The sequence below is a fragment of the Lygodium microphyllum genome, chromosome 10 (genome assembly GCF_053477565.2).
Source record: "Lygodium microphyllum isolate KBCC chromosome 10, Lygodium_microphyllum_v1.1.10, whole genome shotgun sequence".
Classification (NCBI taxonomy): domain Eukaryota; kingdom Viridiplantae; phylum Streptophyta; class Polypodiopsida; order Schizaeales; family Lygodiaceae; genus Lygodium; species Lygodium microphyllum.
In genome coordinates, this window is record NC_141144.1 from 91771062 (window position 1) to 91798081 (window position 27020).

The following is a 27020-nucleotide window of genomic DNA, read 5'->3' on the forward strand; positions in this document are numbered from 1 at the left end:
GAAACCATTTCCTAGACATGTTCAAGAGAGTGAGAAGCCATTGGAATTAATCCACTCTGATGTGTGGACTACTAAAGCTGCATATCTTGAAGGCTGTCATTATTTTGTCACTTTTATTGATGACTATAGCAAAAAAATTTGGATGTATTTTATAAAAAAGAAAAGTGAAGTTTTTGGGCATTTCAAAACCCTTAAAGCTATGGCTGAAAAAGAAACAGGTCTGCAAATAAAATGCCTGAGGTCAGATGGAGGGGGAGAGTACCTCTCAAATGAGTTTGCAAAGTTCTTGCAGGAGCATGGCATAAAGCAGCAATATTCATGCAGTTATACCCCACAACAAAATGGAATTGCAGAAAGGAAAAACAGGCATATTGGAGAGGTATCTCGTGCCATGCTCAATGAAAAAGACTTGCCAGATTTTTATTGGGCTGAAGCAGTTGCTACAGCAGTCTACATAATGAACAGGACTCCCACTGCAGCAATACATGGAATGACTCCAGAGGAGAGGTATACTGGTAGGAAACCAGATATTTCTCATTTGAAGATTTTTGGTTGCATTGCCTATGTTCATGTGCCAGATGAGCTGAGATCCAAGTTGGATCCAAAAGCTGAGAAGTGCATCTTTATTGGTTACTCTCTGCAGCAAAAAGGGTATAGATGCTATAACCCTTCTACTCGTAAGTTTACAGTGAGCAGAGATGTTTTTGATGAGATGAGTAGCTGGTATAAACCAGTAAATGTGATTGATGATGTAGATGCACAAAATGGTAATGCTGCACAGAATTCACAGCAGCAGTCACAAAATATTAGTGGACCTGGAGCGTCCTCTAGCAGTGGTTCACATTCTTCGCCATGGACAGACAGATTGAGATCAGGAGAATCTTCTCAAAGTAATACAGATAGTGGTATGCAGGTATCACGAAAAGGAAAAGAGAAGGTTAATCAGCCCATGTTTGATGTGAATGCAGGTCACTCTTATGTGGATGGTGAATCCAGTGGCTCAGAACAGAGCATTGATGATGAGTTGGGTATTCCTTCTATTGTTACACCTGGAGTAAGAAAGACCAGGGATGTTTTGAGAGCACCTGGGAGTGAACCCACTTTGCGCAGGTCTACCAGAGTTAGGTATCCTGTGGATAGGCTGAAACATGATGGATTTACAGCCATTCACTATGCATATATGGTCAAGGTGATACAGGAACCAGAACCCACTTCTTTTGAGCAAGCCATGGGAAAAGAAAAATGGGAGAAAGCCATGGATGAAGAAATGGATGCCTTGGAAGCAAACGCTACATGGGAATTGGTACCTTTGCCTAAAGGTAAGAATGCAATTGGCTGTAAGTGGGTTTATAAGGTGAAGCACAATGCTGATGGTTCTGTGAACAGATACAAGGCAAGATTAGTAGTCAAGGGGTATGCACAAACATATGGCATTGACTATGAAGAAACATTCAGTCCGGTTGCAAGGATGGCAACCGTAAGAGCAGTCATTGCTATGGCTGCATCAAAGGAATGGTCTTTACATCAGATGGATGTAAAGAATGCCTTCTTGCATGGTGACTTGCAAGAAGAGGTCTATATGGAGCAGCCACCAGGTTATGTGCATGCTGTTCATCCTGAGTTTGTTTGCAGGTTGAAGAAAGCCTTGTATGGCTTGAAGCAAGCACCTAGAACATGGTCTGACAAGATAGAACAGTATCTTGTCACTATTGGCTTTCAGATTTCCAAGGCAGATTTCTCACTTTATGTGAGAAAAACAGAGAAAGGTATTATGCTACTTGTCATTTATGTTGATGATTTGATTATGACAGGTGACAGTGATGAAGATATCCTTCATGTGAAAATGCTATTGAAGCAGAAGTTTGAGATGAAGAATTTGGGAGAGCTGCGTTATTTCTTGGGCATTGAGGTGATTAGATCACCAAGTGGGATACAGCTCTTGCAGAGGCAGTATGGATTGGAAATGCTGTCCAAATATGGGATGACAGGCTGTAAGCCTATTTCAGTTCCTTTGGAGCAGAACGTGAAGCTGAGCCTAGATGCAGGTGAGCTTCTGGAAGACCCTACTATGTACAGACGCATAGTAGGAAGCTTGATTTATATGACTATTACCAGGCCAGATTTGAGCTATGCTGTTGGATTGGTAAGTCAGTTTATGCAGGCTCCAAGGAAACCGCATTTGGATGCGGCTAGACGCATACTCAGGTATGTGAAGTCCACATTGCAGTATGGACTATTTTATGAGACTGGGGTTCAGATACAGTTGCATGGATACACTGATGCTGATTGGGCTGGTAGCATTTCTGATAGACGATCTACCAGTGGATATGTGTTCTCTTTTGGGAGTGCTGCAGTCACTTGGAGCAGCAAGAAACAGCCTACAGTTGCCTTGTCGAGCACAGAGGCTGAGTACAGGGGTGCAGCAATGGCTGCATGTGAGGTAGCTTGGTTGCATAAGCTACTTTATGATATGTATCAGTCTACAGATGGGCCAGTTGTCATTTATTGTGATAACATGAGTAGTATACACTTGGCAAATAACCCAGTCTATCATGCTAGAACAAAGCACATTGAGGTGCATTATCACTATGTGCGAGAGAGGGTTTTACTAGGTCTTATTGATCTAGTTTATGTCAGCACAGAGGATCAGGTAGCTGACATATTCACGAAGGCATTGGGCGCAGAGAAGCTGCGCAAGTTCAGAGACCTGCTTGGTGTGCAGGAATTGGGATTGAGCTCGAGGGGGAGTGTTGAGATATCGAGCTCCACTCGTGATACGCCAGGGTGACCGTTGTGTATTTATGTCACCGACTTGTCAGTTGCAGATGCGGTTGGTACACCGCCCCTGAATAATAGCTACATGATAGCTATCCTTATCTACTCTAGTTCGTGGCTCAGTTAGTATGCCACCTTAGTTAGTTGAGTTTGGTTTGAGACCCATATATAGGGTTCTTCTATTTCTTTGTAACAGAGTTCTTTTGGCTTACACAACTAAGAAGAGGAAAACTGTTTTCAGCCTCCACCCTTGTGTGTCTTCCCCCATTGTGCAAGCAAGAAAGCTACAAGTGAGACTCCTTCCTTCTCTCCCACAATCTTGACACAGAAGCTTGCATTTGCTATTCAGCTACCACCCTGCACATAGCAGCTGCTGCCATCATCTAGTCTACATCAAATTTTGTGTTTTGCTGTTGGTACCCTCTGCCAAGCTGCCACATCGTCATCTACTACTGCATTTGCACATTTTCTCTCTCTTCTACTTGTCTCTCTCATTGATCCAACCACACTTGAGCTATGTTTGCTACAAAAGATATCTGGAGGCTGCCTTGCTACGATTTGGGATCCGTCTCAGTACGACACACTCTCCAACTCATACTCTTTGCCTCGGTCCTCGAGACACGGAAGTTTGGGGATCAGTATTCCTTCACTGCATAGTATGTTTGCCGCATGAGCATTGTATTCTATTCAGATTCATTCAATTTCATATTCACAATGTTCATTGTCTCTTAGTTACCCCCACCGTAATCATGCTATTGTCGTACCAGTCAAACTGTGCAAGAGTGGCATCCACTGCCAACTCCGCAAGGTTCCAATGGAATAGGAGACCCTTCTAATTTCATTGGTGATATCACCGATGAGGAGCTACAACTAATATTGGCTCACAAAGCTACAAAAGCCAAAGAGTTACATTAGCAAGTCTTCAAACAAAAGCTGCATAAAGAAGGTATATTTGGTTCTTTCTCATCAAATGTAGTGCACAAGTTTGATGATGTCGCAGGGCTATCGAGATCTCCACTTGAGATGGGCTCCCCTCTTGGAGAGAGAGATCCGAAGTACAATCCATACTTTTAGCCTGTTTCTCCTACTTCGATGCAAGATATACAAGTTTCTACTTCTCTTCCTTCACCTATTTCTCTTTCCTTACCGCCTTTGCAACATGTTGGTAAAGACCAAAATAAAGCAAGAATGCCTTATGCAGAACATGGTAAATCCCCCATGGATGACCCACTCATGTACGTGAATACAAGGGGTGACTATAAGAAAAATTCAAGCATCTCTTATTCATCTCTTCCTTCTTTTCATTATGCTTCTAACAATCAGAATGAGTTTGGTGCATCATCTTCTTTGCATTCATCATCTTCACCTTCATTTCAATTACATTCACCTAATCAAAATCAATTCAATGTAACATGACAATTTACAAGCCCATTGCATCACCGTTACCATTCACAACTTTCACTTTTGCATATCAACCCCAACCACACTAGGGGGAATCCATCCAACATAGGCACAACGTTTAGGACCTCTACACCTTCCATTCCAAATGGTGCTCATGCACCTTTGGGGGAGGCTCAGCCTCCATCCTATACACCTATGGGTTACACACAACATGGGTTCTCTACCCCTACTTAGCTAGGTGTCAATCAGTTGGTACACCAATTTGCCTCCATGGTTTTACCTAGTGGACCTATTGGTCACTCTATTGTGCCCCAACCAACATTTGAACAAGGCTTAGGTGCTCCAATGCCTCCACCTCTATCAACACCCTATGGAAACATTCCTGTTTCAGTGCCTCCTCCATTGGCATCACATGGACACTCACAGCTTATTTCTGCCTACCAACCACTTCTACCTTGGACCTTAACCAAATCATAAAACATAGAGCGTGCTGCTGTCATTCTGTCTGAGATTCACAATTGCAGACCCAAGTAAATCCATCAAATATTGCTTATACATTCCCGCAATAGCTTGGGGGTCTATTACCATTTGATAGGCAGAATTCGGCAGCCTTGCTACATTTTCTCTTGCAAAAGAGCCATGCAATGCAAGCCATGATAAAATTTGTGAGTATAACAGTTACTAATCTGTAATCCCACTGATAATGCAGCAATCTTAGAGCACCAATAAGATGCCAGCAAAAAGAAAGGATATCCAAGACTTCCCCTCCATAATTGCTAATGAATTTTCAACAAGTGTGATGCTCAAGTGTTTGGTTTAACGATGATGCCACAACAAATTCAATGATCCCACAAACAGCAAAGACTTTCAACTATCCATGACCAACGTAAGCCGAAGAACAATACACATTGAGAGCTCCTATAATTTGTCATCTACATGAGAGAGTTTGCTGTATCCTACATCACCAAGGTGAAGAATTCATAATAATTTGGCTTGACTTAAAAACCACAATAGATAATAGTTCACGTTTTGTTAACCTAGTTTGCAGTTTTTACAACGATGAATTAACATCTTTACTTTCACTCCCCCTTCCTTGGCTCAATCAACAAAAAGGCCATTTGAAGGTTTTCATTACTTGAACTCTTAATGAAATACAAACAAAACAAGAAGATCATAGCATCCTCATACCTGGAGAATCTTGTGTGTGCTCCTAGGTACAACTTTTTTTGCTTGGATATCAGATGTGCGAGACTTCTTTTTCCATTGACTGGAATCTTTGGGCTCAGTATTTGCTAGCTCAATAATCTGCTTGACATTAAAATTCATCAATTCATGATCATTTGTGTAGCCTTTGGATGACATACCCTCTTCACAAAACAGGAGGTCGTTTCTATTCAATCAAGACAAGAGCAAGCCAATCATACTCAATCCTCTAAATAGAAGGTCTAAGGCCATTCACAACCTTCAAAGAAAATCATTCAAAACTAGCCAGCTACACTGCTTTAAACACTCATCACAAAGACTAGCCTTTGAGTTATTCTTATCAACACACTACAAGTAAGACACATGCATAGTGAACATTGAATTCAAACATGAATACATTATACCTTGTAACCTCAAAAATGCACAAAGAACATTCTATAATACAAGGATCATGCTAATTATTCGACAAACTAGAGAAGTGCCTGAACGGCTGCAAAAGAGGAAAAGACAACATAAACTCAAAAGCCCAAGAATCTCCATAGATGGCAAAAGTAATAAATAAGATACAAGATGGCAAGCCCAAGCAAGTCTGAGATACACAAGAGTGAGGGTGTTGCTGAGAGAGAGGGAATAGACCCACCACATGGTGTCTAGGCCGAAAGGCAAGAAAGAGAGACCCTGAGTATCCTGAGTACAAACCAAAATGTCAGAGGGGACTGAAAGTGTCCAACCACATCACAACTGACCACTGTGGACAAAATGACCAAACCAAGAACAAAAGGACAATAATGTCAAAACTCCATGACGTCCCCAACTAGCTCGATGATGCAGCTCACAACCAGAAGATGAATTGTGACATACATGTACTGCTAGCACCCCCTCTCCAGAACCTGGATAGAGCACTAAACACACCAAATCTGCAATATGAGTTGTGAACACTATATCAAAAAGAGATTCCTGAAAGTGTCCAGCCACAACACAACTGGCCACTGTAGACAAAATGACCAAACCAAGCAAAAAAGAACAATAAATGCCAAAAGTCCATGATGTCCCCCACTAATTCAATGGTGCAGCTCACAACCAGAAATGACATACATGTAAAACTCATCATGTCCCCCACTAACTCAATGATGCAGCTCACAACCAGAAATGACATATGTGTACTGCTAGGACCCCCTCTCCAAAACCTGGATAGAGTACTAAACACACCAAATCTGCAATATAAGTTGTGAACACTATCTCAAAAAGAAGATTCACTAAGGGTCACTCCTCCACTCCCAAAGACGTCCTGTAGGTTGTCTCTGTAGAGTTTGTGACTCCACCTCAAAGGGTTCCAAGAGACATCTATGATCCAAGAAAGTCCCGGAGAAATCATAGTAAAGTACACCTAAATGTTCTAATAGAGATGTCGGGCTCAAGAAGATTGCAAGCACTCCATCACTAGAAGATAACCCGCATGAAAAAGCTTTGGAAAGTATGGAGATACACCACAGTTTTCAAAAGTAAATATAGAGTGTATGACCATGACTAAAACACATAAACTTAAACAGTGATGCAAAAACACAAAACTCAAGAATGAAGAAGTATTGAATAATGGATGAATATGTACAAAATGCTCAAGGACAGAGCTGTCCAACAGCCAAAGGCTCTCATAGGAGCAGGCCAAGGGAGATGTTGAAGTGCATCATCCACCAGAGACAGATCCCGAGTGCTAAAACCACCAATCAGAGCTCAGAGATGTTGGAGAAAGGGACATGCAGCAAAAACACAGCCTGTAGGAGTGTGGTCGAACTAGGATGGTCCACCAAGAGCAAGGTGACAGCAATGGGGCCTGAACCGAACCAAAACACAATTGTCCTAGTGGATATCAGCAGGGTGGTAGCTGCAGAGAGCAAAACAGATGCTGAAGATGTTGAGGAGGCAGTCTGATGCATGCAGAAGGTAACCAGTAGTGATACGTCAATTGTACCTACTACCAGCAGGAGCACTGGCTGAAATTGTTCGTGGAGCAATGGAGAAGGAATCGCCAGGCAGCTCGACTAAAACACGGTGACTAGCAACCTCCAAATGGGCAGGCAACAGTTGTACGTGACCTCACCACGGGCTGAGAAGCAGTGGTAATGGGTTGTGAAGGGTAGTTGAAGGGTGTCCACAGAAGCAGCTAGAGATGATGAGGAATGAGTGGACAAAATGCCAAATGGAAGCAAGTAGGGGAGACTAGGCTGCCAAGTGATTGTGCACACCGTCAACTTACAGATGAGGAACCAACCGAACTGTAGGAGTTTGCTTATGGGACATTAAAGCACTTTGTGCATTAATATTTGAGTTTTTGGGTTGTTTAATGAGCTAATAAATGTATAATATGAAATGCATATTTTTTAGCTTAACACCTCTTGGGCCCAAAACTGGAACCAAGAGAAACTACCAAGAAAGGCTCACCCATGTTTACCCTACAAAGTCCCAACCCAAAGCAACCAAGGCATTGGTCAATGGATGCATGTCCATTGCCCAATAACCTACCAAGACCACAAAGTTGATGGTTATCTTTCCTTGAGAGTCCAAAGGGCCACCCTAGAGAGGCCAAGGCATCGGACAAAGGGTAAATGTTGGCTGAAAAATGGCCTACAAGAACATACGAAGGCAATGTACAAACCACTTTGAACTTTGTTTTTTTGATTTTGTGTCCTTTACAAGAAAGGGATGGTTGGCTCACAAATTACAAAACAAATAGTATAGACACAACCACCCACAAGGGTGTCACTAATGAACTAAAGGGTGAAGAGGTATGTACCCCCAATGAAGACAACTTAGGATCCGACGAAAGAGTAGCGTGCTCAAGGATGCTCTGCACAATGAGATACTAGAGTAATGCTACATGATGAGAATGGCAAGTAGCAAGGTGCCAAGTGCCACTTGGACAGTATCCCTGATGGGGAAATTTGTTCACTTGCCCAAGCGCCCTTCAACAAAGATCATGACAATCATGAAATGCAAAGGGTAGGTACAACAAGAAAGGGATGTCAATGTCAAAGACAAGAAGACAATGGCAAATCCTAAAGGTAACAAATGAAGGGTAGCTTTCAAACATGAATGACAATGCAGAAGGAGAAGTTTGATGTTGGTCTTTATGTGGTGTCGAGAACCAAGTTGAAATGATGAAGATTGATAGTGGAGGTATGCTCGACACCCCTCCAACTGGAATAGCTAAAGGAGAATCAATCATCTGGGCATTCGGAACATGCCCGTCCTCGATCTTAGAAAATGGCTCTTGTGCTAACCAAATGGCATATGCAAGTCTAAATCTCAACCTTGAGAGATGGCTTTTGCATGACTTTTAGTGAGAACATCTACAAGGTTATCCTATGATTTGATCTTAGTCAATGTGACTAGACTATCATCCAAAACTTGTCTGATAAAATGATACCACACATCAATATGTTTGATACGTGCATGAAACATGGCATTCTTGGCCAGGCATACAGCACTCTTGCTATCACATCCAAGTACAGGTGTTTTGGTGGGCAACCCAAAATCCTTGACCAAACGACCAAGCCAATGTTGGAAAATGGCAACCATTTATGAAGAGAGAGAGGAGAGACAATGACAACAAGAGAGTGAGCTAAAGCAAAAAGAGAAAAGTGTACTTGCTTAAATGAATGAAAGAACAACTTATGTTTAGGTCAAGGGTTGACCTAACCAACCTTCCACCAACTAACTAGAGTTAGGTTTATTTTACTCTAGAGCCTAGTGTCACTACTTTAAGTTTCTAAGACACTAGGTGTACACACCTTACATTGCCACTTTAATAAGTGTCCACACCACACAAATTACATTGGGCGCTGCCCATAGAATAGGCAAATTCTAACATCCCCCTGCAATGCCAATGTGATGAAGTACAAGGATGATCAATCACCAAAGGGTAACAAGTTTAAGGACTTTCGAAAAGCCTCAAACTTCTCGCGTAATAATGCCTTGGTGAAAATGTCTGCAACATTTTTCTATGTGGGTACATACATCAAGCTGATCTCTCCTGCATAGCATCTCTCTCTGACATAATGGTAATGCACCTCTATGTGTTTCATGCGAGCATGAAACACAGGATTTCGTGCTACTGCAATAGCACTCTGATCAGAAAGAATGGATCTAGAACCCTCCAATGGTAAACATAGATCAGCCTGCGCAACCATACACATTCCACTGTTGCCGTAAAGGCTGCCCTGTACTCAGCCTCCAAGACGAGGTAGCCACTGTAGGTTGTTTCTTGCTTAGCCATGAAATGCATGAACGGCCTAGAAAGAAAGTGTCCACTAGTAGACTACCTAGTGTCTGCATCACCAGCCCAATCTGAATCATTGTAAGTCTGTAAGTGCAAGTCTCACCCCTAGGAAATAATAATGCATGTGACTGAGTACCTTGCAAATATCTGAAGATTCACTTAACAGCTTGCCAATGTATGGTCCGTGGGCTATGCATATACCTACTCACCTGAGATACTGCATACTGAATGAAATGGCGTGTGTTGCAAAGATAAATAAGACAACCAACAATCTGGCTGTAAATTGCAACATCAAACATCTTTTCACCATCATGCATAGAGAGCTTTAAGCCTGGCTCCTAGGTTTGCAATCTTGTATACTAAACCTATGTAACAGCTTATCCACATATTGTGATTGTGACATGATGATACCATGCTGATTTTGGGTGAATTGGATCCCCAAATAATAGGTAGGCAGCCCATATCTGACATAGCAAATGCATGTTTTAATTCAGCCTTAAAATCTGCAATTTTTTCTTCTATAGGTCCAGTGAGCAGCATGTCATCTACATAAAGAATGATAATCAGCAAGTCCCCCCCTCCCCCCTCATTCTTAATGTATAGAGTGGGAGCAATTGGACTATTTTTGAACCCTTTGCTAGCCAAATAAGTATTACTTTTGGAGTACCATGCATGAGGAGCCTATTTGAGACCATAAAGAGCTTTATGCAACTTGCATACCATGTGCTCTTTCCCTTTAACCACAAACCCTGGAGGTTATGACACACAAACATGCTCATGCAAATCCCCATTCAAGAATGATGTCTTAATATCCAACTAATGTACTTTCCAACCATCATTTGCAGCCATAGCAATCACACATCTCACCATACTCATGCGGGATGTAGGAGCAAAAGTTTCTTCATAATCTATGCCCTTCTTCTGTGTATAGCCTTTTGCTACCAACCGTGCTTTGTATCTGTCAATTGTACCATCAACCTTGCGTTTGAGTTTAAAAACCCATTTTGTTCCAATGGCCTTCTTGCCAGGTGGTAAATCCACAAGATCCCATGTAGGGTTAGTAGCAATAGAGTCTAACTCATCCTACATGGCCTGCATCCAATGTACATCTTGCTGAGCTTCGTCCAAGGAAGTAGGCTCATCATCATCCAATAGTGAGCTCATAAACACATGCTCATCACAATCATCTACTTCCGTAAAATCAATCAAATGTACCCCCCCTACATCATTTGTTGCATTTCTAGCAGCCCTTCTAATGCGTTGAGGTATAGGAGCACCCATTTTACTCTCCTAGAGAGTCTGTAACAGCCATCTTGGGACTGTTTTGGCTGCATTTACAGCAGCCCTTTCATGTTGTACTGCTTCTTCCACTGCATGTGGCAAACCATCATCAATACCCTGCTGTTCAGGAGCATATGGTGCAACAACAGCTTGCTGTATTAAGTTTGTCCTGCCATTTACAGCGGGCACAGACTCCAAAGTAAGTGGCAAAAGACCATCAAAGACATCACCAATGTCATGGGTAGCTAGCATTTGAAACTGACCATGTGAAAATGCAGCATTTTCAGCAAATAGGACATCTCTACTAACAAAGACTTTCTTCGTACGTGGGTCATATAAACAATAGCCCTTGCTCTCCGAACTGTAGCCAATAAATATGCATTTTACAGCCTTGTCATCAAGCTTCCCACGAAGCTCTTTCAGAACAAGCAATAGCCCTTGCTCTCCGAACTGTAGCCAATAAATATGCATTTTACAGCCTTGTCATCAAGCTTCCCACGAAGCTCTTTCAGAACATATGCATAGGCTATGCAACCAAACATCCAAAAGTAGACTACTTTGGGTTTCTTATCATGCCAAGCTTCGAACGGTGCGATCGTCTTCAATGCCTTAGTGGGTGCACGATTCAACACATGATTTGCACATTCAAGGCCTTCTAGCCAAAATTTATGAGGTAGCCCCTTCCTTTTTAATATACAATGAGTCATCTCCATAAGAGTCCAATTCTTCCTTTCAGCAACACCATTTTGCTGAGGAGTCATTCTAACAGTGGCTTGATGTGTAATGCCATGATCAAGCAAATATGTCTCAAAAGCACGAGACATGTACTTCCCCCCCCCCCCTCTATCCGTGAGAAGTGTCTACACTTTTAAGTCAGTTTCAGCTTCAAGCTTTGCAACAAGATGTTTGAAATGCATGAACACACCACACTTTGCCTTCAGCCCATACACCCATGTATACCAAGAGTAGTCATCAATAAATGTAACAAAGTACTGATGACCTCCAAGTGCACGTGTCCTCATGGGACCACAAACATCAAAGTGAATAAGCTGCATTTTTCGGACAGCACATACTGCACCATTCTTTTTTAAGGCAAACCTATGCATCTTGCCCAAAATACATCCCTCACATGCATGAGGAGGTGGAGTCTCCACTGGAGGCAATGCATCTACCATATGACAACTTTGAAGGGTCATCAAAATCCCAAAGCTCATGTGTCTATAGCGGGCATGCCATAGCTCCGCATTTTGCATAGTGGGCGAAAGAGTAGTGACTACTAAAGCATCATGAGATTGTCTATCATATGTATCCAACAAAAATAGACCCTTATGCAAGGTGCCAAACAGCCTAAGTGCATAATCCATCTCTCTGTCTCTTACAATGCATTTGTCATCCTCAAAGATGACTTGAAAGCCATACTTATTAAAAGCAAAGATAGACAACAAGTTCTTTGTAATTTGAGGTACAAACAAGACATCTAGAAGCATGAAATCACAACCATCTACAGCAGTAATAGTGACTGTCCCAATGCCACATACATCATAACTACTGTTGTTCACACATGTAACACGCTTCCCAGCAGGGGCTGAATGCAAAGAGGTAAACAAACACTTCCTGGAAGTAATGTGCTTTGACGCCCCACTGCCAAAATACCATGTTTGCTGCGATTCAGCAGCATTAAATGCTGAATCAGCCATTGCAAAGTTGACTAAAGTATCATCATCAATAGATTTGCTCGCTGATGTTTCTTGGATAGTCAAACCGGAGTTCTTTTTCTTCTCTTTGGCCAATCTCTTTCTGCATTCATCGATATAGTGATCGAGCTTCTTGCAATAATGGCATTTTCCTTTCTATTTAGTCTTTTCTATGTCTTGGACAACCTTATTTGATGGCTGTCTAGCATCACCCTTTTGCTGTTTTTTTACATTTTTCTTGACTTTTCCTTTGCCTTTGAACTTGGAAAGCACAGGCATATCACCTAAACGCGGTGCCACATTCTTCCGAGTCTGTTCCTCTTGCAGCAAGAGACCTTCCAACTCCACAAATGTAAGGGGCTGCTGCCCTCCCCCCCCCCCCCCCCCCCCCCAAAGACAACATCAAAGAGATGTGGAAACCAAGATATGACTCTGGAAGAGAGTTCAATGTGATGTTTACCAATTCAGTATCTTCAATGATCTCATCAACATTGAGTAGTTGCTCACGCAAATCCTGTATGTGAGTAAGGTGCTCTGTCATGCTATCACCTTCATCCATTGTCACATTGGCCAACTCTTTGCGGAGATAGGATATCCTGGTCTCATTGTGTGCTGCAAATATACGCTCAAGTACATCCCATGCTGATTTTGAGGTCTTACAAGACCGAATGTAAGGAATAATTGCCCTTTTCACAAACAAGGCAATCAAAGAAAGTGCCTGTGCATCTTTTGAGTCCCATTTCCTCTGACCCTCGGTAGGAGGGAGAGGAGGGGCAGCACCAGAGCAGCACCAATACCACCACCACCACCACCAGCAACCTGTCCTCGAGCGTTACACTGAGGTGTCTGAGATGCAAGACCTCCTAGTCGCTTTAAATCACTTGTAACATAGTTCCACATTCACCACAAAAAGGTTACGGACCATAAAACTCCACAGTGGATAGTTTGAACCATCAAGTTTGTCCTTCTAAGTGAGAACACCAAGGATGTTGCTCTGATCATTATTCCCCTTACATGCCATACTGTCAATGATATAGACAAAAATCTGCAGGTAAATACTTCAATGCTGAAGTATAGAGTATACTTCTCAGAGTACCAAAATCCCCCACGGGATTAAGAAACAAGTACCAAATTGTCACACAAATGCCAAAGGGTGCACAATGCCACCCAAATTAGCACTCAGCCAATAAATTATAGCACTATATTGTTGTACCACACCCGCCTCCAAATGTGTGCCCACAAAAGTACAAAATACAACAACTTAATGCTGATTTTTACCAAAATTTACTGAATTTTTTCAAAATTCTCTGCCCAATCTAATTGTAACAACAATTAAATGTTGTTGTACTACTTTGTTGCTTGCCTTGGAGTGCGTGTCGGGCAAAAGCCCCAATTTTCTTTCTAAAATTTCAAAGAAATTGAAGAAATTTGTACCTCACAGCTAGAATTTCTACAGAAATGTTGCCTCAGGATGCATGTCAGCAAATGAACAGCAGCTGAAATTTGCCTCTAATGCGTGCCGGATCCAAAAAATTGAAAGGCCCGAAATTTTCTTGAGCCAATGTGAAAGAAATTGCACAATGTCTATGAGTTTGATAACCATTTGGGCAAAGGGCCTCCAATCAAGCAAAAGTCCGAAATTTTTGGTAAAAATGTCCAAGAAATTGAGAAATTTCTTCGAATTGGTTGTCAATTCGAACTAGGGAGCAAAAATTGGCAAAAGCCCCAAATTTTTGGGCAGCAGGAGCTGAGATTCGAGAAGAGATGGCTGAAATAGACTGGAAATTCCAAAAATTGCAATAAAACCCCAAATCTGAAAATTAGGATTTCTGCACTTTTTAGGGTATGCAAAAATTGGTGGGCAAGACTGAGAAAATGGCGTGCACAGCTGAAAACAGCAATAGCTCTTCCAAAACAGCAACTCCTCGGGCTGCATGCAAGGCTGCACGTTGAACTACGTGCAGACTGAAGTTGACTGAGCTAGACAAATCTAGAGCAAATGGACAGATTTGGAGCTGATAGCTGAACTGGACAGATCTGGAGCAGATGGACAGATCAAGAGTAGAAAAGAGACGGCTCAGCTACATCTCCTCCTCCACTTCAGCAGCACCTCACAACAGCTGAAAACTCTTTCTCGAGCTGAGAACCAAGCTCGCAGCAGTAGGACCTTGGCGGGATGGCACCGGCTAATGGTGGCTAAACGGAATCTGCACGTATGAGCTGCTTTGATACCAAATGTTGGAAAACGGCAGCCAACTATGGAGAGAGAGAGGAGAGACAATGACAGCAAGGGAGTGAGCTGAAGCAAAAAGAGAAGAGTGTACTTGCTTGAATGAAAGATAGAGTGAAAGTACAACTTATGTTTAGGTCAAGGGTTGACCTAACCACCCTTCCACCAACTAAGTAGAGCTAGCTTTATTTTACTCTAGAGCCTAGTATCACTACTTTAAGTTTCTAAGACACTAGGTGTACACACCTTACATTGACACTTTAATAAGTGTCCACACCACACAATTTTCATTGGGCGCTGCCCATAGAATCAGCAAATTCTAATAGCCAAACAGCTTCTTTCGAAGCCTCGATGCCTGAAATATATTCAACCGTTGTGGTAGAAAGTGCTACTATCTTTTGCAATCTAGAGCACCAAGAAACTGCCCCACCAGTCAAGGTAAATATGTAGCCGCTAATAGACTTGCAAGTATCCAAGTCACCTGCCATGTTTACATCACAATACCTCTACAAGCCTAACGTACCCTTTCCATAGCAAATACATTTTCTTTGTGTACCCTTAAGGTACCATAAGATATATTTCACTGTTTTCCAATGTGCTTTGCCAAGATTTGGCATAAACCTGCTCACAACTCCCACTGTATGCGTAATGGTCAAGTCTAGTGACAACCATAGCATACATGAGTAAACCACAAGCTGAAGCATAAGAAACACCCTTCATAGAGTTGGCTGCCTTATCATCTTTTGGGCAATCTACTTTCCTAAGCTTAAGATATGGTGGTAAAGGAACACGAAGTGGCTTAGCATCAACCATAGAAAAATGATCAAGTACTTTGCTGATGTACTTTTCTTGAGAGAAACAAGAGCTGTTGCTCTCTATCTCTCGTCACACGCATGTCCAAAATGTGTTCAGCTGTATCCAAGTCCTTCATAAAAAAGGCCAAATTCAGCTATTTTTTCAATGTATTAACCTAGCTTTTATGCTTACCAAGTCCTTCATGAAAAAGGCCGAATTCAACTATTTTTTCAATGTATTAACCTAGCTTTTATGCTTATCAACAATAAGCATATAATCCACATAAAGCATAAGTATAATAAGGCTTCCATCAACAGCCTTCATGATATATAAGCAGTGATCTGCATTACTTCTTTTAAACCCATGTGAGAGCATGAAGGCATCAAACTTTTTATACCATTGTCTAGGAGCATGTTTCAAACCATACAAGCTTCTCTTAAGCTTACACACCAAACATTCCTTCCCTGGAATAACAAAGCCTTCTGGCTGCTTCATGTACAGCTCTTCTTCCAAATCACCATGCAAGAATGCAGTTCTAACATCCATCTGATCAAGTTCAAGATCCATAGATGCTACAATAGCAAACAATACCTGAAAAGTAGTCATTTTGACAACAAGTGAAAAGACTTCCTAAAAGTCAATCCCCTCTTTTTGTGTATAGCCCTTAGCCACAAGCCTGGCTTTGTATTTGGGTTTGCCATCCACACACTTGATTTTATAGACCCATTTGTTAGAAATAGCTTTCCTATCTTTGGGTAATGAAACCAAATCCCAAGTATCATTTTGATACAATGATTTCATTTCTTCCTACATAGCTAGCTCCCACTTTTTCTTTAACTCACATGATAATGTCTCTTTATATGTAAAAGGCTCACCTTCGTTTATGAGCAAAATGCAATCCAAAGAGGGGTCAACCTTTGTATAGGTCTTTTGACACGTGTAGACCTTACCCATTGATCCATGTTATCAGGCAATGGATCCACATCCAAAGGAATGTCAATGACCTCATTATTTGGCTACTGAACTGTATATCCAAGTTGCTGTAATACATTTTCAGGCTACTGTAATTCATTTTCAGCATGCTGATTTTGTTTCCCAAGCTACTTTTCAGCATCCCTTTGCTGCCCATTTTCATCTGGCTCAATTATTATATGTTGATTATCATAACCAGCATCAAATGGAGCTGAATTTTCAATGGCTGATGGTGTTCAAATGGCTGATCATGCTGAATTTTCACTTTCTTTTTGTCCAAGTCATTAGATGTGACATTTTTTAGCAACTTTGATTCATTAAATACCGCATCCCGGCTACGTAACACCTTTTTCATACTTGGAACCCAAACTCTATAGCCCATTTCACCTTCATCTCCATGACCCATGAAAATGCCTCTATGGGATTTCATGTCAAGTTTGGTTCTGCTATCAACAAGTATATGTACATAGCATTCTCAGCCAAAGACCCTTAAATGGTCATATGAAGCAAGCTTGCCAGACCAAACCTCTTCAGGGATGCCACTTTCAAGTGCACGATATAGAGATCGGTTGCAAATATGCACCGCAATTTTAAGTGCCTCTCCTCAAAACGGTTGCGAGAGATTAGTTGTGGACAACATGCAATGAATCTTCTCACATAACGTGCGATTCATTCGCTCAACCACACCATTAGATGAAGAATCGTAAGGAGCTGTAAGCTCCCGTTTAATCCCATTGACATCACAAAACTTACTGAATTCTTTAGATACATACTCTCCCCCTACCTAACATCATGAAAGATCAATTCCTGACCATTTTCAAGAGCCATGTGTATGGTGCCCATTCCTTCAATATCACATGCATGGTTGTTGCCTAGAGAGACTTCCCCAAGGTTACCTTCTACATAAAAAGAAAACACTCCAAAGATGGAGTTACATAAAATGAAGCACCACTGTCAACAATCCACGATTGTGACAAACCATCATGAGCTGGCAACAAGACTTCTATCACATCCATTTTAGTGATATACATGTCCTCCACTGTCATAGCATGTGGATCTGAAGATGCAACCAATAAATCAGCATCTTTATCTTTTTCTATCTCCTCAATAACAACATTAGATACCACATTTGCTTTTTCTGTTTCTTTAGGGGTAGAGCTGCAATCCTTTTCATTCTTTTTGCCTTTTGCATTAGCCTGCTTCTTGCATTCTTACTCCTTTTTAAAGTAGCTGCAGTCGGGATTTTTATGCCCTTTGCGTCCACACTGATAACAAGTGACATCTTGATGTTTTTTCTTGCTTTTGCTGCAATTTTTATTCTTATTTGTAACATTTGACCTTTTTTCAATTCTTCCTCCTACATTATAGGTTGATCCACTATTTTCCCCACTTGCCTTGCATCTAATCTCTTCATTGAGAATAGAACCACGCACACCATCAAATGTCAAGTTGGGGTTGTTGCTCAAACACAATCAATGCTTCCCATGAATCGAGCAAAGTCATGAGCAAGAAGATAGCCCTCAATTTTGGATCAAAAACTAGCAAGCATGCATCTTGTAACTGACTCAAAATACCAGTGAAAGCATTTAAATGCTCTGAGGCCGGCTTAGACTCATCAAGCTTCAAGTTGACTAACTTTCACATGAGATGTACCTAATTGACAGGAGTTGTATTCTTATACGTAGCCTTAAGTTTCTCCCAAACTGCATAAGCAATAGTAAGTCCCTTGATATCAACCAAATATCATCTGTGACAACCATTTAATGTAAGTAATGGCCTTTTTATTCATTTTAGCCCAATCCTCATCTGACAAAGCAACAAGCTTATGTTTTGCCAAAGCATCATCACAATCCTTCAGAAAGAGTATACCTTGCATGCGACCTTTCCAAAGATCAAAGGTATTGCCATCAAATTTACGAATCTTAAAGATATTATTTGTGTCAGATATAGATGCACTGCCAACCATCTTCAGCAAAGAAAGACTACAATAAAATGTTGAATACTTTCAGCCAACATCAAGGTTATTGAATGTAACAGAAAGTACACACACTTGTACTTCCAAAGGTGTCCCCGATACATGTACCAAGAGAAGCTGCCCTTTTACAACATTTAAAACATCCCAAGTTCAAATTTCTCCCACTCGACAATGAATCTACTGTAATTTCACTATCAAAGCTCAAATTGGCTCAAAATGTACCACCGATGTGAAAAGCCCCAAACTTTTTGCAATGAATCTGCTCCAATTGCATCAATACATCCTCCCAAGCATCAAATACGTGTAAATGTTGTAGAAATTTCACGAATTTTGCAAAACCCCCAAATTTCGAGGTCCAATTGTGCACAAATTTCAATGAAATTGACTCAACAGCACAAAATTGTACTTTTACATGAAAAGGACCAAAATTTCCGAGGCATATGCACCCAATGTCTGCAATTTCTGGGTCAACAGTCATTGTTATGTGTGTCCAGCACCAAACCTAGAAAAAGCCCCAATTTTTCAAGTGTTTCACATAAATCTGAACCCTGTGCTTGCGTGCACGAACACTTGGTAAATGTAATAAAAGAAAAACTACATAATAATAAAAAAAGAAAAACAAGTGCTTCTCGTGACGTTGACTAGGCCTTGCCAATCGCGCAAGACCTGCGCGCATCAATTGTTGGGCTTACCCATCGATTCCACCCTGTCACCAATTCTTGCGCCTATCACCTGTTGAACGTGACGCCTATTGGTGACTCAACTTGCCTGAAACAAATCCACCAGTCTGTTGTCTATTCCGCTGGCTGTTAAATACGCCGCCAGCTGCAGTTTGTGCCCTGCGAGCTGCTCGCAACAACTGTCGCCTACAGAAACTCTCGCACCTACTTGTCACGCTTGCCTGTCACCAATATAAACTGTCACGTCTACCAATGACTACCGGTTACATGATGACACCAAAAGAAGCATAAAAACAAGGCACAAAGATGTCTACGCATACATCACATTTCTAGTTTTTGTAAAGGAAATAATATTCATTTTGTTGCAAAAGAACTAAAATACACCCTTACATATGAGGAGACCACATCCACATTCATGATAAATAAATCGTATACATAAAAAAGTACGTGCATGCATTCATAAGGAGCTAGAAAGAAATGAAATGTGAAGGCTAAAGCCTTACGAATACAAATGTATCAAAAATTCACAGAAATAATAAAAATATGAAGGGTTATGTGTCTTTTGGAGAAAAGTTGGGGGAGTGCATGGCTGATTATGTGCCTCTTTCTCTCCTTTTTTCCAAGATTCCCACATTCTCCTTTTGTATGGTGCCAATATTTCTCTCTCCTCTCTCCTCTATCTTTTGTGCAAAAATTCCTCTTTTCCCTTTGCTCTTTCTTTTGTGCATAATGGTTGAAGCTATGGATGAAGATGACGAATTTGTTCATTATTAAGAGAGAGATTTATGATTTTTTTTCAATTTTGAGATTAATGGCAGAGCCATACACATAGATTTTGTGTGCTTTGTCCTTGGTTTTCTATTTAGTTTATGCCGTGGGAGGGTTGCTTTCATTACAACTACCTACACTAGTTCTCAAGCTCTGATACCAGTTTAAAGAGAGAGAGGAAACGATCAGAATATGCACGTAGATCGAGGTGTGTGTAGTAGTTGAGAGAGGGCAATGAGTGAGAGTGAAGAATCGAGGGATAGGTGTGAATGTGGTATACACAAACAATAAAAGAATGCATTTATACTTAGGGTACGGTACACTTATACTCGCAAGGATGTGTTCATAGTGTAAAGTAATATACACACGAGAGAGCGTAAAGGGCCTTTACACCCAACAACCTACACATGCACATTGTACAAACATTTCATGATCATGCCATCTTATCAATTGTCACTATCTCTTCTAAGGGACCTAGTCTATACTTCAAGGCATTAATCCTTTCTGTATACAAGTTAACCCTAATATGCTTGAGTTTTAGCTACAAGCATCCAATTGAGTCATATAGGTGAAAGTGCATACAATCTTTTCTTTAAGCCACTATGTGGATCCATCGTAATCTTTGACAACTCATCAATGGCCAACTCGAACGCAACTTTCTTTATATTTAGTAAGTGCAAAGGAAACAAATATGATAAGTAATAAAATATGCAATATAATAAAAAGAATGCTCTTTTTCTGTTGTGTTATGACAAGCTCCTAAAGGTCCAAATTCGAAGATGAGAGAGATGGGAGGGAGTGGTATCACAGATTATATCCTTAATGCCCTCATCAAAGTTGATATTAGTGGAGTCATATGAGGGAGTAGAAAGTAGCAACTCCTTTGAATCCACAAGACCCAATAGCATCCTCTATCTCTCAATGGAGCTGACTATGGAACTGAAGGTGGTGGTGAACAACTACTATCTCTTAATGGAGCAAACTACAAAGCCAAGGATCGTGAAAGTCATTAAACCCATGAGGAAGTGGAAGCCATCAAACCCACAAGTAGGTGGAGAATACCTCTTTAGCACATTGTAGTGGCCTTCGCAAGGGCTTATAGCCTCACGAGGTCATAGGGCCTCCAAATGCTCAAACAAGCTTAGTGCATGTTACAAGCATCTTATTGCTATGAGCATGAAACTCTAATAGCTAATGAAAACAATCTTTCGCCTAAAAGAACAAGATGGTAACCTAGGGGTAGACACATATACTTCCATGGAGTAGGGAGCAAAGGTAAATGATGACAAGCTTCGCTGAAGTGCCTTAACATACCATAGTAGATACACCCAATCATCCATACTCCATCCTATGCGAACAAAGCCAGAGCAACAATGTGTCAAAGTTGTAATGAGAGAGTGGAAAGGAGAAAAAGATAACATTATCTCTTGATTAACACAGCTAAATGAAGAAGAATTTGAAATCTGAGAAAATGTTGTCACTCCTCACAACCTGTATTCATTTACACAAACAATAAGAATCTTAAGCTCTTGGAGCGCCTCAAGTTAGATACCATGTGAAGAAACAGTAGAGTTTGCCACAGAAATACGAACAAAAACACAAAGTGTATACTAAACAATGAATAAACTCAAAAACTTAGAGAATAATTGAAATGTATAATGCAATAAACACAAGGGGCCTTAGGGTTCTATGCCTCATAGACTAATACTAGGGTGAGCCAAGATGAGTCCATGATCAAAGATGATTGCGCTTTCCTAAGTGACTAGGCAACACCATTTGTGAAGTAATTTGCATTATGCAGGGAGCAAAACACAACTCTTCAAGCAAAGAGAGTGTTGAGAATGAAGATGGGACTGCTCCAAATAAAGCAACTAAAGTCTAATGATAACATTAGCTACAATTGAAGAATGATAACTCAAGAAGGCCAAATGATGATGAGCTTTGATACACAAGCAATGGTTGTTGATTACAATGCTTGTTGTAAAGGATTAGAACACAAGAGAATGTCAATGAAGATGGAAGCTTTATGTGCAAGACCTGCTGATTATGATGCCTGTTGTAGAGGATCAAAATGCAAGAGAATGTTGAAGGAGATGGAAGTTGTATGTACGAGTCCAACAACTATAAAATGCAGTTGTAGCTGAAAATTTGATCGCACCATCACACAATAGGGGATGGCAGCCAAAATGACTATCGGACAACCTGTTTGAAGGCGCACAGTACCAAGGTTTGGTCGACAGGAAGCTACAAATGCGTTGATCAGTGCCGCACTGTCATGAGGACATGTATTTTTGAAACCTCACTTAACATGTAGATTAATTTTTAATCGCATGATAAGTAAATGGTGCACATGGGAGGTGCAACTGGGATTAAAGTAAATTTACGAGCCCAGGACCCAAGAAAATCACTAGATATCAAAGGCAAAAGTTGCTATAAGTTATGTTATACAGGTACTTGGTGGTATCTAGTGTCAATTGTTGGCTTAGGTCATTCATTTGGCCATAAGTGTCAATTTGTGACACTAGAGATGTGGCGTTTAATGATACCTAACGCCAATCTAATGGTCAAAGATGGCACAGAGAGACTTGAGGGTGGAAAATGCCTAGCCAATTTAATTATTGGCCAGTCAGATTATTTTTCTGGGCACCAAAATAATTATTAAATTAATTTTCACTAATTAAAGGCTGAAAATTCATATTTAATTATGGATAATGTTGGAAAACCATTTGGGAAGGCTGCCACTTGGCAAACTTACCCATACAGGCTGGTAAAAGACTGAAGAAGAGGAAAAAGCGAGATCATTCTTGCTATAGCCATGGCCAGCCTATTTTGCCATTGCAGCCACTCACAAGTGAGTTTTGAGGAGACCATTGTAGATTCAGACCCTCCACAACTGGGCGATTGCCCAGCTTTCACTCTTATCTCCCAGTCATTTCACAGTCTTGCTCTGAAGATCTCAGCATTTGGACCCTTGGAGGCTGAGAAATTGCAAATTTCTCTACTGTAAACCCTAATTTCTAGCAGAAATTAGGGTTTAGCAACAACCTCGAGAAGCATGCCATAAAATGGAAGCTCCAAGACTTGGATTTTTCAGGGCTGAAGATGAATTTCAGCTCAATTCAGGTGGAGGACTAGCCAACCATTGAATTAGGGGCATTCCCATTGTCCATGAAGTGGGTGAAGGCCAATTAAGTGTCCGAATCAAGGGGCAAAATAGATTGAAGACTTGCTGGTCACTTTGGACAGCAAGGGGAATTTGGATTGCTAAGGAAATCGGGAGAATCCCATTGTAAATCAACTTCTTATTCAATAAAGCTAAAGAAATACCGAAAGGGGCACTTTTGAAGCCAATCGGATGTGCATTGTCCAAGATCAGTAGGTAAATTTGTATTTTCAGATTTGCATTTATTGTTTGTTGCTGTAATTAAGTTGTAATCAGGGATTTACCACCCATCAACAGAAGGAAGGCTGGTTTCAATGGCACTCCGTGTGGGAGTCCAACATGGTGGGCGACAGAGTCAAAAGTGGTGCAACAATGGAAGCATAGATAAGTGCTGAAATAAACTACTAAACACAAGACAAAAGAGAAAAAAAACAAAAGAACAAAAGAACACTGCAAAGGAAGAGAACTCAGAGATGTGCTCAAGAATTGGAATCTATATACCAAACACAAGAATGACGCATACAACAGCTATTGAGAAACCCTTCATCCACATCTATATACAAAACACGAGAATGACGCATACAACAGCTATTGAGAAATCCTTCACCCACAGTTTGCGTTTTTGCATTTCTGTGTTTTGCATTTAGGATTTTCGTTTAGGGTTTGCAGCCCCAAAAAGAAGAGCCACCCTAGACTTACTGTGCCTATTTATAAACCACTCTCTCATTCATTCGTTACAGCTGATTCATTCAATCGTCACCTCTTCTCTCTAGCCTCTCCACAACCCTCACACCTCTTCAAGAGGACATTGCAATTCATGGTTCATGGCCGTCTTCATCATCTTCCTTGTGCTACGGCACCCTTGTTCCCTTGTATCACAATCATTCCATTCATCAGAGTTTCTTCTCTCTTCTCTTCTCTTCTCAATGTTTACCGAGTTCACTCAGTGTTCCTCTCCGTAAACCCTACTGTCTCATTGGTACGTCATCTTTTGACATGGTATTAGAGTTGGATCTGCTCGAATAGCAGCAAAGATCCTCCACTCCAGTGACGGCAAAGACCGGTGGCGGGTTTGGCATCCACTTCTCTTCTTCTTCCGCTGCATCAAAATCTCGTTTTTACATGTTTCAAGTGTTTTCAGCTTGCTGCCCACACCCCTTTCACAGAGGACATCGCATTCTTAGCTGTCCCTTGCTGTCATCTACAGTCTGGCGCTTGTTTCCAGCCTTCCACCCGTAGTTTGCAGCTGTTTACAGCAGAGCAACTATTGCTGATCACTCTCCATTCAGAAAACAATCTCGCTTTTGCAGATTTCAAATATTTCAACTTGCTGCCCACACCCCAAACACAGAGGACATCGCAGTCCAAGCTGACCATTGCTGTCTACAACAGTTTGTTGCCTGTTTCCAGCCTATCACACACTGTTCGGAACTAATTTTAGTATGCCAATTGCTACTGCTAGTTTTTCCTACGTTTTTAGTCTTCCTCTCTCCTGCAGCCTGCGTTTTTAGTCTTTCTCTCTCCTCACTTGCGTTTTTCTACTGTTGCAACCTCTTACTGCTGGTCGCATCCACCTCCCACTGGCAGCTCAATTCCAGCCCTTCCACCGCCCTCCTAGCCCTTGAGGCGAACATTGCAATTCATGGTTCGTGGTTGACCTCTTCCTTCTTCAGCAAGGCACACTGCTACCCATGGCTTCTTTACCAACATATGACCAAACTACTAGGTGCCTATACTGCGGCACGAATGGTCATCCCACCGAAGATTGCCAACTTCGACCTTTACTCCCCACCCCCCCAGAGTATATGCGTCTTTCACCAAGCACTCCTTGTGCCACCTCTCCTTTCTAGGCCACAGAGATCATTCTGCATCGGCTATCAGAGTACTATGTGTCAAAAGATGACGTACCAGCGAGAATAGGGTTGGCAAGGAGGAAAACGGAGTGAACTCAGCAAACATAGAGAAGAAAAGAAAAGAGAAAAGAAACTCTCATGAATGGAATGATGAAGTTCCGAATTATGGAGTGAATGTGATACAAGGGAACAAAGGTGCCATAGCACAAGAAAGATGATGAAGACAGCCACGAACCACGAACCGCAATGTCCTCTAAAGGGGTGTGAGGATAGTGGAGAGGTTGGAGAGAAGAGGTGGCAGACTGAATGAATCAGTCGTGAGTGAGAAATAAATGAGAGAGTGGTCTATAAATAGGCACAGCCAGTCTAGGATGGCGCCCCTTTTTGGGGCTACAAACCCTAAACACAAAATGCAAAAACGCAAAAACACAAACTGCGGGTGAAGGGTGAAGAGTTTCTCAACACTATGCTCAAGGCAATTAGACGCATCCGATGTGCACTAAGTTCTTTCGAGCACATGGAGGATCGATTGGCACTACGACCTCCTGGAGATCGTCACAATGCCAACAGCAGTCTTCTTCCACCTATTTTCGCATACAGTGGCTACCACGGCCCGCAGCTCTGCAGTCAGCTCCATCGAGAGACAGTGATTGTTTGATATCATCTCCTCATCAGTCCGCTCCTTTGAGAGACAGTGGTTGCTCGACTCTTTCCTCTTCTTCGACTTTCCAGTCCACTCCATCGAGAAGTAGTGGACTCTTGCCTACTCATTGCTCAGTCTGAGCCCCACCCTTCACCCTTGCCTGCTCAAGTTCAAGAGGCCAACTCTAGGCATTCTTCACCACCCCGGATACCTTCTTCAGTACAACCGGCGGCACTTCCTTCATCCTCAGACATTTTGGAGTCCATGATCCATGAGTTTTTGGATTCCCTATCTACCTCACAGGGGGATTCAAAGAGGGATGATCTTTCTTTGCCCTCCGAGGGGGCATCTACATCTATTGCGACTTTAGATGGGGCTCCTATTCCTCTAGTTTTACAAGGGATCCCCACCCACCGCTTAGCCCTTCGCACACCTTAGCAAAGGCATTTTACCTTCTTCTTCTACCCTTGGATGGGGTGGCTTCCTTCCACGGTCTATTGATACCTAGGATCTCAAGGATCTACCTAGATCGGGGCCTTGGAGGTTCAACCCCCGACTTGGTAACAAGGATCTCGAGGATCTACCTAGATCAGGGCCTTGGAGGTTCAGCCCCCCCGACTTGGTGACGAGGCCTTTGTATTCCTTCCCACATGGATGCACGAAGCTAGTGGCTTCTCTCCCAGGGTTGAGTTTTGGGTTCTCCAGTTCACTCTGTCTATTGTTCTTTACTGCAAGTTACCTTTCAGGTGGAAATCTTGGATCTTAGGGATCCCCTACATCTTCTTCCTCCTCTTCTTCTTGCCTTGGCCACTTGGTCAATATGAAGTCAACTCCTGAGATTGAATTTAGGCATATCCTTATGGTTCTCGGCACCACACAAAGTTTGACATTCCTCCTATACATTGCATGTTTTCATCATCTTTGTACTAGGACGCTTGGGCAAGTGAACAATTTGCCCACCAGGGACATTGTCCAAGTGGCACCTGCTACATGAGCATTCTTTAACATGTAGCATTGCATCTCCACCTTACTCTTCTCGTTCCCCTTTTTGGGCTTAAGAGGGGGTGTTGAGAAACCCTTTACCCTTCATCCACAAATTGTGTTTCTGCGTTTTGCGTTTAGGGTTTGCATCCCAAAAAGAGGTGCCACCCTAGACTCACTGTGCCTATTTGTAGGCCACTCTCTCATTCATTCGTTACAGCTAATTCATTTAGTCCGTCACCTCTTCTCTCCAGCCTCTCCACAACCCTCACACCCCTTCAAGAGGGCATTGCGGTTCGTGGTTCGTAGTTGTCTTCATCATCTTCCTTC

At 41.8% G+C, this 27020-nt stretch overlaps 1 protein-coding gene across 1 annotated transcript in view; it reads right to left on the minus strand.

Moving 5' to 3' along the window:
* The window catches only part of LOC148030276 (uncharacterized), a 96858-nt gene that overhangs the window by 62476 nt on the left and 7362 nt on the right, over window positions 1-27020 (minus strand). The window contains exon 3 of the mRNA XM_087686559.1: window positions 5365-5481. Within this exon, the coding sequence (XP_087542685.1) occupies window positions 5365-5481 (117 nt within the window). The remainder of the gene's footprint in view (window positions 1-5364; window positions 5482-27020) is intronic.